Source organism: Mytilus edulis, chromosome 10 (assembly GCF_963676685.1).
Source record: "Mytilus edulis chromosome 10, xbMytEdul2.2, whole genome shotgun sequence".
Taxonomy (NCBI): Eukaryota; Metazoa; Mollusca; class Bivalvia; order Mytilida; family Mytilidae; genus Mytilus; species Mytilus edulis.
Genome location: NC_092353.1, coordinates 77,448,435 through 77,462,433, shown reverse-complemented (window position 1 = coordinate 77,462,433; position 13,999 = coordinate 77,448,435). Strand labels below are relative to the sequence as shown.

The 13,999-nt window shown below is 31.9% G+C and overlaps 1 protein-coding gene across 1 annotated transcript in view; it reads right to left on the bottom strand.

Annotated features, from left to right (window-relative positions):
* Nucleotides 1-246: 246 nt before the first annotated feature.
* LOC139493003 (E3 ubiquitin-protein ligase HACE1-like) overlaps nucleotides 247-13,999 on the bottom strand; it is a 31,709-nt gene continuing 17,956 nt past the window's right edge. The window contains exons 13-18 of the mRNA XM_071281147.1: nucleotides 13,714-13,848; nucleotides 12,008-12,139; nucleotides 6,315-6,410; nucleotides 5,802-5,872; nucleotides 2,863-2,976; nucleotides 247-2,381 (exon numbers count right to left, since the gene is read on the bottom strand). Coding sequence (XP_071137248.1) covers nucleotides 2,279-2,381; nucleotides 2,863-2,976; nucleotides 5,802-5,872; nucleotides 6,315-6,410; nucleotides 12,008-12,139; nucleotides 13,714-13,848 — 651 coding nt within the window. The 3' untranslated portion in view covers nucleotides 247-2,278. The remainder of the gene's footprint in view (nucleotides 2,382-2,862; nucleotides 2,977-5,801; nucleotides 5,873-6,314; nucleotides 6,411-12,007; nucleotides 12,140-13,713; nucleotides 13,849-13,999) is intronic.

The window sequence follows — 13,999 nt, the reverse complement described above, 5'->3', positions numbered from 1 at the left end:
CGTAAAAATCATACAATACAACAAATATACTTTGCCAATTCCTTACATAATATGAGAAACATAATGAATTATGAAATTTGAACATTGAGTAATGAACCATAAAAATAAGTTCAATGTCAGATGAAACCTGTCAAACCTCACATACACCTTTTATAACAATTCCATACACAAAAAAATTGATAAAATTTTGTCAAATAAAATTGAGAATGGAAATGGGGAATGTGCCAAAGAGACAACAAAGCCTTTTCATGTTAATAAACATGCAGCAGCAAGTCTGCCATACATACCCAAATCAATAACCGATTTTTTTTTCTCTTTGAAAATCTGGTTTAAATTAGTGATCATATTGCTAATAGTATCTGACAAATAGAACATTCAAATAAAAAGAAATAATGGGCAGTCCATATATCATGATAATGACCACTTTCTCAAAAAGCTATCATATAATTGTCCATTCTGCAATATTTTGACCATCACTAAATATTAAATATTGACTGGTAATTCAAACAACTTTGATCAAAATCTTAAAATTCATAAAAAGTGAGAAGTAAGGTATCAAAACGACATTCAAACTCACAAGTCGAAAATATACTGACAAAACCATGGCTAAAAAAGACTAAGAAAAGAAGACAAACAGAAGTAGACAAAACACAACATTTCAAATAATTTTAATCATGGTTACAAAAATATCACAGCAATTTATTGCATACAAAATACTAATAAAATGGAAAATCAAATAAATATCAAAATGTACAGTTTGAATAAATATTAATTAAAAAATTAAGACAAAACAATAAAAATATTAGTTCTTTATCAAATGGTCTACTGATAATTACATAATGTTTTGTTATCTTTTTGGTAAATAAATATGTTTGGATAAATGTTACTCTGTGGAATTCTAAAAATAAGAATAACATACATATATTCTTTCAACATGTCAATATTCATTATTTTCCTTTGCTATACTATATTTTTTAGTAATTGTTAAATATATACATTCATTTGTTAAATAAAAGATGAATATTTGGTTAACTTCTGTAACATGAAAATAGGATAAAGTAATATCCTATTCCCAACGGCCACCATACATGGCTAGCACTATTCTATGTTAAAGTTCAGTGTACTGTAAAATCAGTATCAAAATTGTAATTTGTCATATAATATTTGCAATTGACCATTCAATGAACATGTGTACTAGGTTGCATCAGCAATTAAATGTTTCAACTGATTCTTGGTAAACCACCTAAAACAAACAAATAATCCTGATAATGTACTTATTTCCAACTAACACATTTCTATTGTCAGTAGGGTCAGAATCGTAATTTGGCAGAAAATCAAAATGATCATGTTGTAAAGAAAATGTATTCTATTGAACCTGTATTGTGGCAGGTTTTTGTTTTCAATATATCTTGTTGAAAAGGTTGATGGCTCAATATTTTCTGTAACATAAAATTGTTTCTCAATTTCAAACAGAAAATATGGTAAAACGTTTGTTCATCAGACCTTCTAACTCAAGCAATTAAAACCTTTCTGTATAATATGAAAAAAAGTCAAATTCAAAGTAGTTTCAGAATTCAAAATTCCAGAGGTTGTTAAAACAAAACTTTCAATAACTAAAGGCTATTTAGAAACATCAGAGTTCTCTGGTCAATGTGAGGCATGCTTTTTTGTTTGATGTCACAATGGGTCTCATATTGAATAGTTTTAAATGAACTCTGTGCAAAAATGTGTAAAACGGTTAAACAACATTTGGTCAAAATGTATGGCTACTAATCACAAACTAACAATTATTTTGTTAAGTTTTAAAAAATTTGAAAATTCTTATTGTAGATTAAGTATGATACAGTAAAATGCATGGCTTGTACCAATGAGGGTAGGATTTTATATCTCTCAAATATATTTTAAATTGAAGTTACATGCCTTTCAGAGGAAAGAGATATTAACTTTAAATTTTGAATAGAGTTTCTGTTCTCATATTAAAAAAAATATATGAAGTTACAATAGATTTGCCATAGAAAATCCGATGATCCTGTTTGTTTCTGGTTAAAGCCTACACTGTCTGTTTTAACATATATTCTACAGTAGAGAAGAGATATGGAAAGGTTACTGAAAAAAAAACATTTACCACTCTTTGATAAATGGATAGATTATTTCATTGAGTTTCTATATTCTCCTTGATTGATCATCATATTCTATAATTCATTCTACATGTTCTAACTCTTAAACAGTCAAAATTCTGGTCATCATTGCCAATCCCAGAATTCACTGCACTTCCTGTTCATGCAAAAGCATAACCCTGGTTACCACACTGTAAAGCTACCATCAGTCTATTATGTAACTCTGTCTTTGATTTATATTCTGGCATCTTCAGCATGTTGATACTATAAAACCAATAAAAAAAATATTCTTATGCAATGTAGTACTTATATCATAAAAGTTAAAATGATCAGATAAATGTATGTGAAAGGAATTTATCGGAAGGATACCATGCAACATTACTAAATTCTTTTACATCAAGTTATTGTGCTATTTTAGTTGGATGTGATGCTATAATGCATGAATGAAATGCCAATAAAACGCATGTTCTTATATATATGTAGATTGTGTTTATGGTTGGTGGCTATCACTTCACATAAAAAAAACATTCAGTCGGTCAACATTTTCATTTACTCTAAGCTGATTTTTCTACGCAGATTATCACATGTTATGATGGTACCACAATTTTTTTTTTCAATAAATCTAAAATATCCTTAATATTCCTAATCCATAAGTAAACAGATTATTAATCTCGACTAAAGATACCCTAGGCCTGTACAAATAAATAAGAAGAAGTCTACACAAAAGAGGAGTGAATATTCTTACCAAGTACTAGCTGTAGGTAAAGTGTGTTCTTTATAAGGAACTATAGCTATGGTAAAATGCTGTGGACCACCTCCACCAACAAACTTAGCAAAACCTCCAAACGGTACTCGAGAACTGTATTTGAAAATAACTAGAGGCTCTAAAGAGCCTGTGTCGCTCACCTTGGTCTATGTGCATATTAAACAAAGGACACAAATGGATTCATGACAAAATTGTATTTTGGTGATGGTGATGTGTTTGAAGTTCTTACTTTACTGAACGATTTTGCTTCTTACAATTATATCTATAATGAACTTTGCCCATTAGTAACAGAGAACTATATTTGGTAAAAATTTACATAAATTTACCAAATTAATGAAAATTGTTAAAAATTGACTATAAAGGGCAATAACTCCTTAAGGGGTCAATTGACCATTTAGGTCATGTTGACTTATTTGTAGATCTTACTTTGCTGAACATTATTGCTGTTTACAGTTTATCGCTATCTATAATAGTATTCAAGATAACCAAAAACGGCAAAATTTCTTTAAAAATTACCAATTGGAGGGCAGCAACCCAACAACCAGTTGTCCAATTCATCAGAAAAATTCAGGGCAGATAGATATTGACTTGATTAACAATTAAACTTCTTGTCAGATTTGCTCTAGATGCTTTGGTTTCATAGTTATAAGCCAAAAACTGCATTTTACCCCTATGTTCTATTTTTAGCCGTGGCGGCCATCTTGGTTGAATGGCCAGGTCATCGGACACATTTTTCAAACTAGATACCCCAAAGATGATTGTGGCCTAGTAGTTTCAGTGGAGATTTTGTAAAAGATTACTTAGATTTATGAAAAATGGTTAAAGATTGACTATAAAGGGCAATAACTCCTAAACGGGTCAACTGACCATTTTGGTCATGTTGACTTATTTGTAGATCTTCCTTTGCTGAACATTATTGCTGTTTACAATTCATCTCTATCTATAATAATATTCAAGATAATAACCAAAAACAGCAAAATTTCCTCAAAATTACCAATTCAGGGGCAGCAACCCAACAACCGATTGACCGATTCATCTGAAAATTTCAGGGCAGATAGATCTTGACCTGATAAACATTTTTATCCCATGTCAGATTTCCCCAAAATGCTTTGGTTTTTGAGTTATAAGCCAAAAACTGCATTTTACCCCTATGTTCTATTTTTAGCGGTGGCGGCCATCTTGGTTGGTTGACCAGGTCACGCCACACATTTTTTAAACTAGATACCCCAAAGATGATTGTGGCCAAGTTTGGATTAATTTGGCCCAGTAGTTTCAGAGGAGAAGATTTTTGTAAAAGATTACTTTAATTTACGAAAAATGGTTAAAAATTGACTATAAAGGGCAATAACTCCTAAACGGGTCAACTGACCATTTTGGTCATGTTGACTTATTTGTAGATCTTACTTTGCTGAACATTATTGCTGTTTACAGTTTATCTCTATCTATAATAATATTCAAGATAATAACCAAAAACAGCAAAATTTCCTCAAAATTACCAATTCAGGGGCAGCAACCCAACAACCGATTGACCGATTCATCTGAAAATTTCAGGGCAGATAGATCTTGACCTGATAAACATTTTTATCCCACGTCAGATTTCCTCAAAATGCTTTGGTTTTTGAGTTATAAGCCAAAAACTGCATTTTACCCCTTTGTTCTATTTTTAGCCGTGGCGGCCATCTTGGTTGGTTGACCAGGTCACGCCACACATTTTTTAAACTAGATACCCCAAAGATGATTGTGGCCAAGTTTGGATTAATTTGGCCCAGTAGTTTCAGAGGAGAAGATTTTTGTAAAAGATTACTTTAATTAACGAAAAATGGTTAAAAATTGACTATAAAGGGCAATAACTCCTAAACGGGTCAACTGACCATTTTGGTCATGTTGACTTATTTGTAGATCTTACTTTGCTGAACATTATTGCTGTTTACAGTTTATCTCTATCTATAATAATATTCAAGATAATAACCAAAAACAGCAAAATTTCCTCAAAATTACCAATTCAGGGGCAGCAACCCAACAACCGATTGACCGATTCATCTGAAAATTTCAGGGCAGATAGATCTTGACCTGATAAACATTTTTACCCCATGTCAGATTTGCTCTAAATGCTTTGGTTTTTGAGTTATAAGCCAAAAACTGCATTTTACCCCTATGTTCTATTTTTAGCCGTGGCGGCCATCTTGGTCGGTTGACCGGGTCACGCCACACATTTTTTAAACTAGATACCCCAATGATGATTGTGGCCAAGTTTGGTTTGATTTGGCCCAGTGGTTTCAGAGGAGAAGATTTTTGTAAAAGTTAACGACGACGGACGACGACGGACGCCGGACGCCAAGTGATGAGAAAAGCTCACTTGGCCCTTCGGGCCAGGTGAGCTAAAAATCAATAATAATCTTTATTGTCTTAAAGCATGCAAAGAATTGCTTGTGATAAACAAAATACAAATTACATAACACATACATATGTATCTACATTTGTTTTAACAATCATTTCGTTGAGATTCCCTTGTCCTCTTCATCGATTGTCTTAAAAAGGAACCTAGACTTAAACCTAAACTGGATATAGGAAATATTGTAGATTTATAAGTGAAATTCAAAATTTCTGTATGAGTTTTGGGTTAATATATTGATATTCATTTCATTTGTCAATAACTATTAATCATGTAGATACTATTGGTATTCATAATCATGATAACCACTTATGTGTGATAGAATGTTTAATTCACTAATTTTAATATCAAAAAAATATTGAACTGTGACCAAATAATTATTTTGTTCAGGATTGTGTATTAAAAAAACCCCATTAATTTTATTATTTCTTTATAAAAATAAGGAGATGTGATATGATTGTCAGTAAGATGTACAATTATCCACCAAAGTTCTAATGAGATGTAAGCAGTTCTATGTCTACATTACCTGCCAGTGGTGAACTGAAGCAGCAAAACTCTGTTCTCTTGACTGAAATCTTCAACAATTTCCCAAAACCACTAAAAGTATGAAATATTTACCAAAAAATTAGTATTTATACAGTTTTTTTATTTATATCTAAAAGGTGTATACAAAACAATATCATTTAAAATCATTAACATCACAACAATGTCCTGTTTGTTAACCTTGATATTGTCTTTTTTAATATCAGTATAAGGACATTGTTCCATTATTTTGACCACATAACCATAAAAAGACATTGGCAAGGTTGTAAGTATAAAATGTTTATCGACTGAATTTCCTTGGCAAACTTTAGAACCATATATAATAAGTGGTGTTGAAAACTGTATTTGAATGAATGGTGCTAAGTTGTTTAATATTTTATTTAGATTTTAAACATTTAATCTTACTACCATATTTTTTTATTTTGATATGGGCGCAATACTCAAATTTTTTAAGCTAACTTTCCAAAGAGCACCTATTTAATTATTTCACACTAACCTGGATAACAGATGACTGTCTATCATAGCCATTGTATTCTGTATGATTCTCCCAGTCACTGATATCTATCTCTGGAATACCTGACAACATTAACTCCTAAAATAGAACATAAATACAGTAAATCATCATTGTCTATCATAGCCATTGTATTCTGTATGTTTCTCCCAGTCACTGATATCTATCTCTGGTATACCTGACAACATTAACTCCTAAAATAGAACATAAATACAGTAAATCATCATTGTCTATCATAGCCATTGTATTCTGTATGTTTCTCCCAGTCACTGATATCTATCTCTGGTATACCTGACAACATTAACTCCTAAAATAGAACATAAATACAGTAAATCATCATTGTCTATCATAGCCATTGTATTCTGTATGATTCTACCAGTCACTCATATCTATCTCTGGGATACCTGACAACATTAACTCCTAAAATAGAACATAAATACAGTAAATCATCATTGTCTATCATAGCCATTGTATTCTGTATGATTCTCCCAGTCACTGATATCTATCTCTGGAATACCTGACAACATTAACTCCTAAAATAGAACATAAATACAGTAAATCATCGCTGTCTATCATAGCCATTGTATTCTGTATGTTTCTCCCAGTCACTTATATCTATCTCTGGAATACCTGACAACATTAACTCCTAAAATAGAACATAAATACAGTAAATCATCATTGTCTATCATAGCCATTGTATTCTGTATGTTTCTCCCAGTCACTTATATCTATCTCTGGAATACCTGACAACATTAACTCCTAAAATAGAACATAAATACAGTTAATCATCATTGTCTATCATAGCCATTGTATTCTGTATGATTCTCCCAGTCACTTATATCTATCTCTGGGATACCCGACAACATTAACTCCTAAAATAGAACATAAATACAGTAAATCATCATTGTCTATCATAGCCATTGTATTCTGTATGTTTCTCCCAATCACTGATGTCTATCTCTGGAATACCTGACAACATTAACTCCTAAAATAGAACATAAATACAGTAAATCATCATTGTCTATCATAGCCATTGTATTCTGTATGATTCTCCCAGTCACTGATGTCTATCTCTGGAATACCTGACAACATTAACTCCTAAAATAGAACATAAATACAGTAAATCATCATTGTCTATCATAGCCATTGTATTCTGTATGATTCTCCCAGTCACTGATGTCTATCTCTGGAATACCTGACAACATTAACTCCTAAAATAGAACATAAATACAGTAAATCATCGCTGTCTATCATAGCCATTGTATTCTGTATGATTCTCCCAGTCACTGATATCTATCTCTGGGATACCTGACAACATTAACTCCTAAAATAGAACATAAATACAGTAAATCATCGCTGTCTATCATAGCCATTGTATTCTGTATGATTCTCCCAGTCACTGATATCTATCTCTGGGATACCTGACAACATTAACTCCTAAAATAGAACATAAATACAGTTAATCATCATTGTCTATCATAGCCATTGTATTCTGTATGATTCTCCCAGTCACTGATATCTATCTCTGGGATACCTGACAACATTAACTCCTAAAATAGAACATAAATACAGTAAATCATCATTGTCTATCATAGCCATTGTATTCTGTATGATTCTCCCAGTCACTGATATCTATCTCTGGGATACCTGACAACATTAACTCCTAAAATAGAACATAAATACAGTAAATCATCATTGTCTATCATAGCCATTGTATTCTGTATGATTCTCCCAGTCACTGATGTCTATCTCTGGGATACCCGACAACATTAACTCCTAAAATAGAACATAAATACAGTAAATCATCATTGTCTATCATAGCCATTGTATTCTGTATGATTCTCCCAGTCACTGATATCTATCTCTGGGATACCTGACAACATTAACTCCTAAAATAGAACATAAATACAGTAAATCATCATTGTCTATCATAGCCATTGTATTCTGTATGATTCTCCCAGTCACTGATATCTATCTCTGGGATACCTGACAACATTAACTCCTAAAATAGAACATAAATACAGTAAATCATCATTGTCTATCATAGCCATTGTATTCTGTATGATTCTCCCAGTCACTGATGTCTATCTCTGGGATACCCGACAACATTAACTCCTAAAATAGAACATAAATACAGTAAATCATCATTGTCTATCATAGCCATTGTATTCTGTATGATTCTCCCAGTCACTGATATCTATCTCTGGGATACCTGACAACATTAACTCCTAAAATAGAACATAAATACAGTAAATCATCATTGTCTATCATAGCCATTGTATTCTGTATGTTTCTCCCAGTCACTTATATCTATCTCTGGAATACCTGACAACATTAACTCCTAAAATAGAACATAAATACAGTAAATCATCACTGTCTATCATAGCCATTGTATTCTGTATGATTCTCCCAGTCACTGATATCTATCTCTGGGATACCTGACAACATTAACTCCTAAAATAGAACATAAATACAGTAAATCATCGCTGTCTATCATAGCCATTGTATTCTGTATGATTCTCCCAGTCACTGATATCTATCTCTGGGATACCTGACAACATTAACTCCTAAAATAGAACATAAATACAGTTAATCATCATTGTCTATCATAGCCATTGTATTCTGTATGATTCTCCCAGTCACTGATATCTATCTCTGGGATACCTGACAACATTAACTCCTAAAATAGAACATAAATACAGTAAATCATCATTGTCTATCATAGCCATTGTATTCTGTATGTTTCTCCCAGTCACTGATATCTATCTCTGGGATACCTGACAACATTAACTCCTAAAATAGAACATAAATACAGTAAATCATCATTGTCTATCATAGCCATTGTATTCTGTATGATTCTCCCAGTCACTGATATCTATCTCTGGGATACCTGACAACATTAACTCCTAAAATAGAACATAAATACAGTAAATCATCATTGTCTATCATAGCCATTGTATTCTGTATGATTCTCCCAGTCACTGATGTCTATCTCTGGGATACCTGACAACATTAACTCCTAAAATAGAACATAAATACAGTAAATCATCACTGTCTATCATAGCCATTGTATTCTGTATGTTTCTCCCAGTCACTTATATCTATCTCTGGAATACCTGACAACATTAACTCCTAAAATAGAACATAAATACAGTTAATCATCATTGTCTATCATAGCCATTGTATTCTGTATGATTCTCCCAGTCACTGATATCTATCTCTGGGATACCCGACAACATTAACTCCTAAAATAGAACATAAATACAGTAAATCATCACTGTCTATCATAGCCATTGTATTCTGTATGTTTCTCCCAGTCACTTATATCTATCTCTGGAATACCTGACAACATTAACTCCTAAAATAGTACATAAATACAGTCAATCATCATTGTCTATCATAACCATTATATTCTGTATGTTTCTCCCAGTCACTTATATCTATCTCTGGGATACCCGACAACATTAACTCCTAAAATAGAACATAAATACAGTAAATCATCACTGTCTATCATAGCCATTGTATTCTGTATGATTCTCCCAGTCACTGATATCTATCTCTGGTATACCTGACAACATTAACTCCTAAAATAGAACATAAATACAGTAAATCATCATTGTCTATCATAGCCATTGTATTCTGTATGTTTCTCCCAGTCACTGATATCTATCTCTGGGATACCTGACAACATTAACTCCTAAAATAGAACATAAATACAGTAAATCATCATTGTCTATCATAGCCATTGTATTCTGTATGTTTCTCCCAGTCACTTATATCTATCTCTGGAATACCTGACAACATTAACTCCTAAAATAGAACATAAATACAGTTAATCATTATTGTCTATCAAAGCCATTGTATTCTGTATGATTCTCCCAGTCACTGATATCTATCTCTGGGATACCCGACAACATTAACTCCTAAAATAGAACATAAATACAGTAAATCATCATTGTCTATCATAGCCATTGTATTCTGTATGATTCTCCCAGTCACTGATATCTATCTCTGGGATACCTGACAACATTAACCCCTAAAATAGAACATAAATACAGTAAATCATCATTGTCTATCATAGCCATTGTATTCTGTATGTTTCTCCCAGTCACTGATATCTATCTCTGGGATACCTGACAACATTAACTCCTAAAATAGAACATAAATACAGTAAATCATCATTGTCTATCATAGCCATTGTATTCTGTATGATTCTCCCAGTCACTGATATCTATCTCTGGGATACCCGACAACATTAACTCCTAAAATAGAACATAAATACAGTTAATCATCATTGTCTATCATAGCCATTGTATTCTGTATGATTCTCCCAGTCACTGATATCTATCTCTGGGATACCTGACAACATTAACTCCTAAAATAGAACATAAATACAGTAAATCATCATTGTCTATCATAGCCATTGTATTCTGTATGATTCTCCCAGTCACTGATATCTATCTCTGGGATACCTGACAACATTAACTCCTAAAATAGAACATAAATACAGTAAATCATCATTGTCTATCATAGCCATTGTATTCTGTATGATTCTCCCAGTCACTGATATCTATCTCTGGTATACCCGACAACATTAACTCCTAAAATAGAACATAAATACAGTAAATCATCATTGTCTATCATAGCCATTGTATTCTGTATGTTTCTCCCAGTCACTGATATCTATCTCTGGGATACCTGACAACATTAACTCCTAAAATAGAACATAAATACAGTTAATCATCATTGTCTATCATAGCCATTGTATTCTGTATGATTCTCCCAGTCACTGATGTCTATCTCTGGGATACCTGACAACATTAACTCCTAAAATAGAACATAAATACAGTAAATCATCATTGTCTATCATAGCCATTATATTCTGTATGTTTCTCCCAATCACTTATATCTATCTCTGGAATACCCGACAACATTAACTCCTAAAATAGAACATAAATACAGTAAATCATCACTGTCTATCATAGCCATTGTATTCTGTATGATTCTCCCAGTCACTGATATCTATCTCTGGTATACCTGACAACATTAACTCCTAAAATAGAACATAAATACAGTTAATCATCACTGTCTATCATAACCATTATATTCTGTATGTTTCTCCCAGTCACTTATATCTATCTCTGGAATACCTGACAACATTAACTCCTAAAATAGAACATAAATACAGTTAATCATTATTTTTTTTTAAGTTCTTTGCATTTGAAACCAAACTCATTTATATTATTTTTGTTAAGCAATATCAAAAATTGTTAAGTACATATACATCTCTTTGGTGGCATATACATCTCTTTGGTGGCATATACATCTCTTTGGTGACATACAAAATATAAGAGTATCTTTGTCACAATGATTTATTTACTGAAATGTATAAAGCTTATTCATAGTTTGCACTAATTATCTCCCTTTGAAAGGTAATATAAAGGAAATAATTCAGTGTATTTAATATTTTCCTCCTTAAAATGGCTGTGAGTAAATAACAGATGTTTTTTCTCTACATCTGATTTGCAAGTAATAATTAATACAAAATCAAAGCATGACCTCAGTGTTGCAAAACAGTAACTCTTGACTATATTTTTTTTTTCAAATAGAATTTCATGGCAATTGGAACTCAGTGTTGAAAGTGTCCTTGGACTTTTTCTCTAATAAATGATACTGACCAATTCATACTCATCAAACATTTGTATGAGTGATTGTGGAATGTACTGATGGAAACCAGATAGAAAGCTGTTTATCTGTGGCTGTATGGCTCTAGTCATTCTTAATTCTGTTACTAACTGAGCATACTCTGTCTGCAATAAAATATATAATTATTCTGTATTAAAGAATTTTATTTTGAGAACCTGTTCAACACTTGCATATTCTACTAAACAATTTTTTTTCCTCTCGATACTATCTTTTGATTGTCGGAAGCTTCTGTCCATGTTTGGTAAAAATCCAGGAGTGTTTAAGAATCTTAAAAATGTTTTTAAAACTTGAACTGCAGACTGTATGTAATGGTAAACTGGAAGAAAAACTAAGTCCATTTAAAAGTAAAATACAGGAAAAATGGATTTTATTTATACAAAATTTACTTCTGGATACTATCTTATGATTATAAACATGTTTCTGTACAAGTTTGGTACAAATCCAGGATAGTTTAAGAAAGTTATTAATATTTTATAAACTTTAACCACAAAGTGAATGTTATGTTTCCAGGCAGAAAAACTAAGTCCATTTATAAGTAAAATACAGAAAAAATAGAATTTATTTATTACAAAATTTATTTTAGGATACTATCTTATGAACGTAAACAAGCTTCTGTCCTATTTATGTTTTGATATATATGCACTTATAAACCTTTCAAAGATACTCTTCTATCAATCAATTTAATCAGTCAAATTGAATACTGCTAACTTTTTTATGTACTAGAACACACCCGTGATATCGTGGGTCCGTGACTTAATTAAAGTTTATACCTATGCGCAAGCCTTATTTTAGTATTAGTACTGTCATCTGATAAAGTCATGCCGATTATAAGATACACAATTTTCTCTGCTTTCAAATCTTTCTGTTTGAACCCGTCGAACTGGAACTTATCAATTATTGGTAATATCAAATATTTGGAAAACAAAAGGTCCTGGAATGGAGTATTTTTTAATCAACAGCATTGTCCTATATTAGTTATAAATAAAGTTGAATTCTTTGATTCGCTGTTTTACGTCATGCCCGCTAACAAATTGAAACTTATTTTTAGTCCAGATTTTTAGTATTCGTATTGTTATCTTAGAAAGTCTTACGGATTAAAATACTACAATAGGTAACAATTTGACAATTTAGTAGTGTCAACCCTGTGATTATGACCCGATTATATAGCATATTGATCCTGAATACACCGTTTGGTGGTGCGCCTGTCAGATGCGGAACGTACAGATAAGGTAATAGGTAGCAGGTGATTATACTATTGGTATCGGTATCGGACTCGACCCGGAACTTCCTAATTATTGGCGATATTAATTACGTGGAAAGCAAAAGGGCCTGGAGTGGTGTAATTTTTAATCTACACCTTTGTACTATATTAGTTGTATATAAAGTTGAATTCTTTGATTCAGTCGTTTTTACGTGATGACGGCTGACAAATTGGACCTCGTAATTTTAGTATTACAGATATCAATCTGTATCATCCCTAATTAAAGTGATCTGACCTTCTTAAATGCATTATCTTGTACAACAGTCTGTTCACATATATACGTATACCTTCATTATTACATAAAGGCATAGTAAAATATGAATGACTATAAAAGTTTCATTTTTAATCTGTAATTACCCTCTACATTTAGTTTTCTATCTGGAATATACCCAATAAGTTTCTTCAAGGTGATGTTACCTTATTTTCTTCTGTCACTGTTATCTTTCTGCCTCCAGGTTTTAGTTCTACTTCCTGCATCACACCAAACACATCAGTCTCAACAGAAAATGTCAGGTCCAATCCTAAGTTGTCAATGTCGTGGTCAAGTATCCACTGTTATATAAAGTCAACAACCGTTATGAGAAATTATTACATAGGTTGCAATGAATTTCATTAATTTCCCAGTGAAAAAAAAGACACGATAATTTCACATGTAAAATAAACGTAGTTATTTCACTCCTCTGACGTCATATAACAAAAGGCA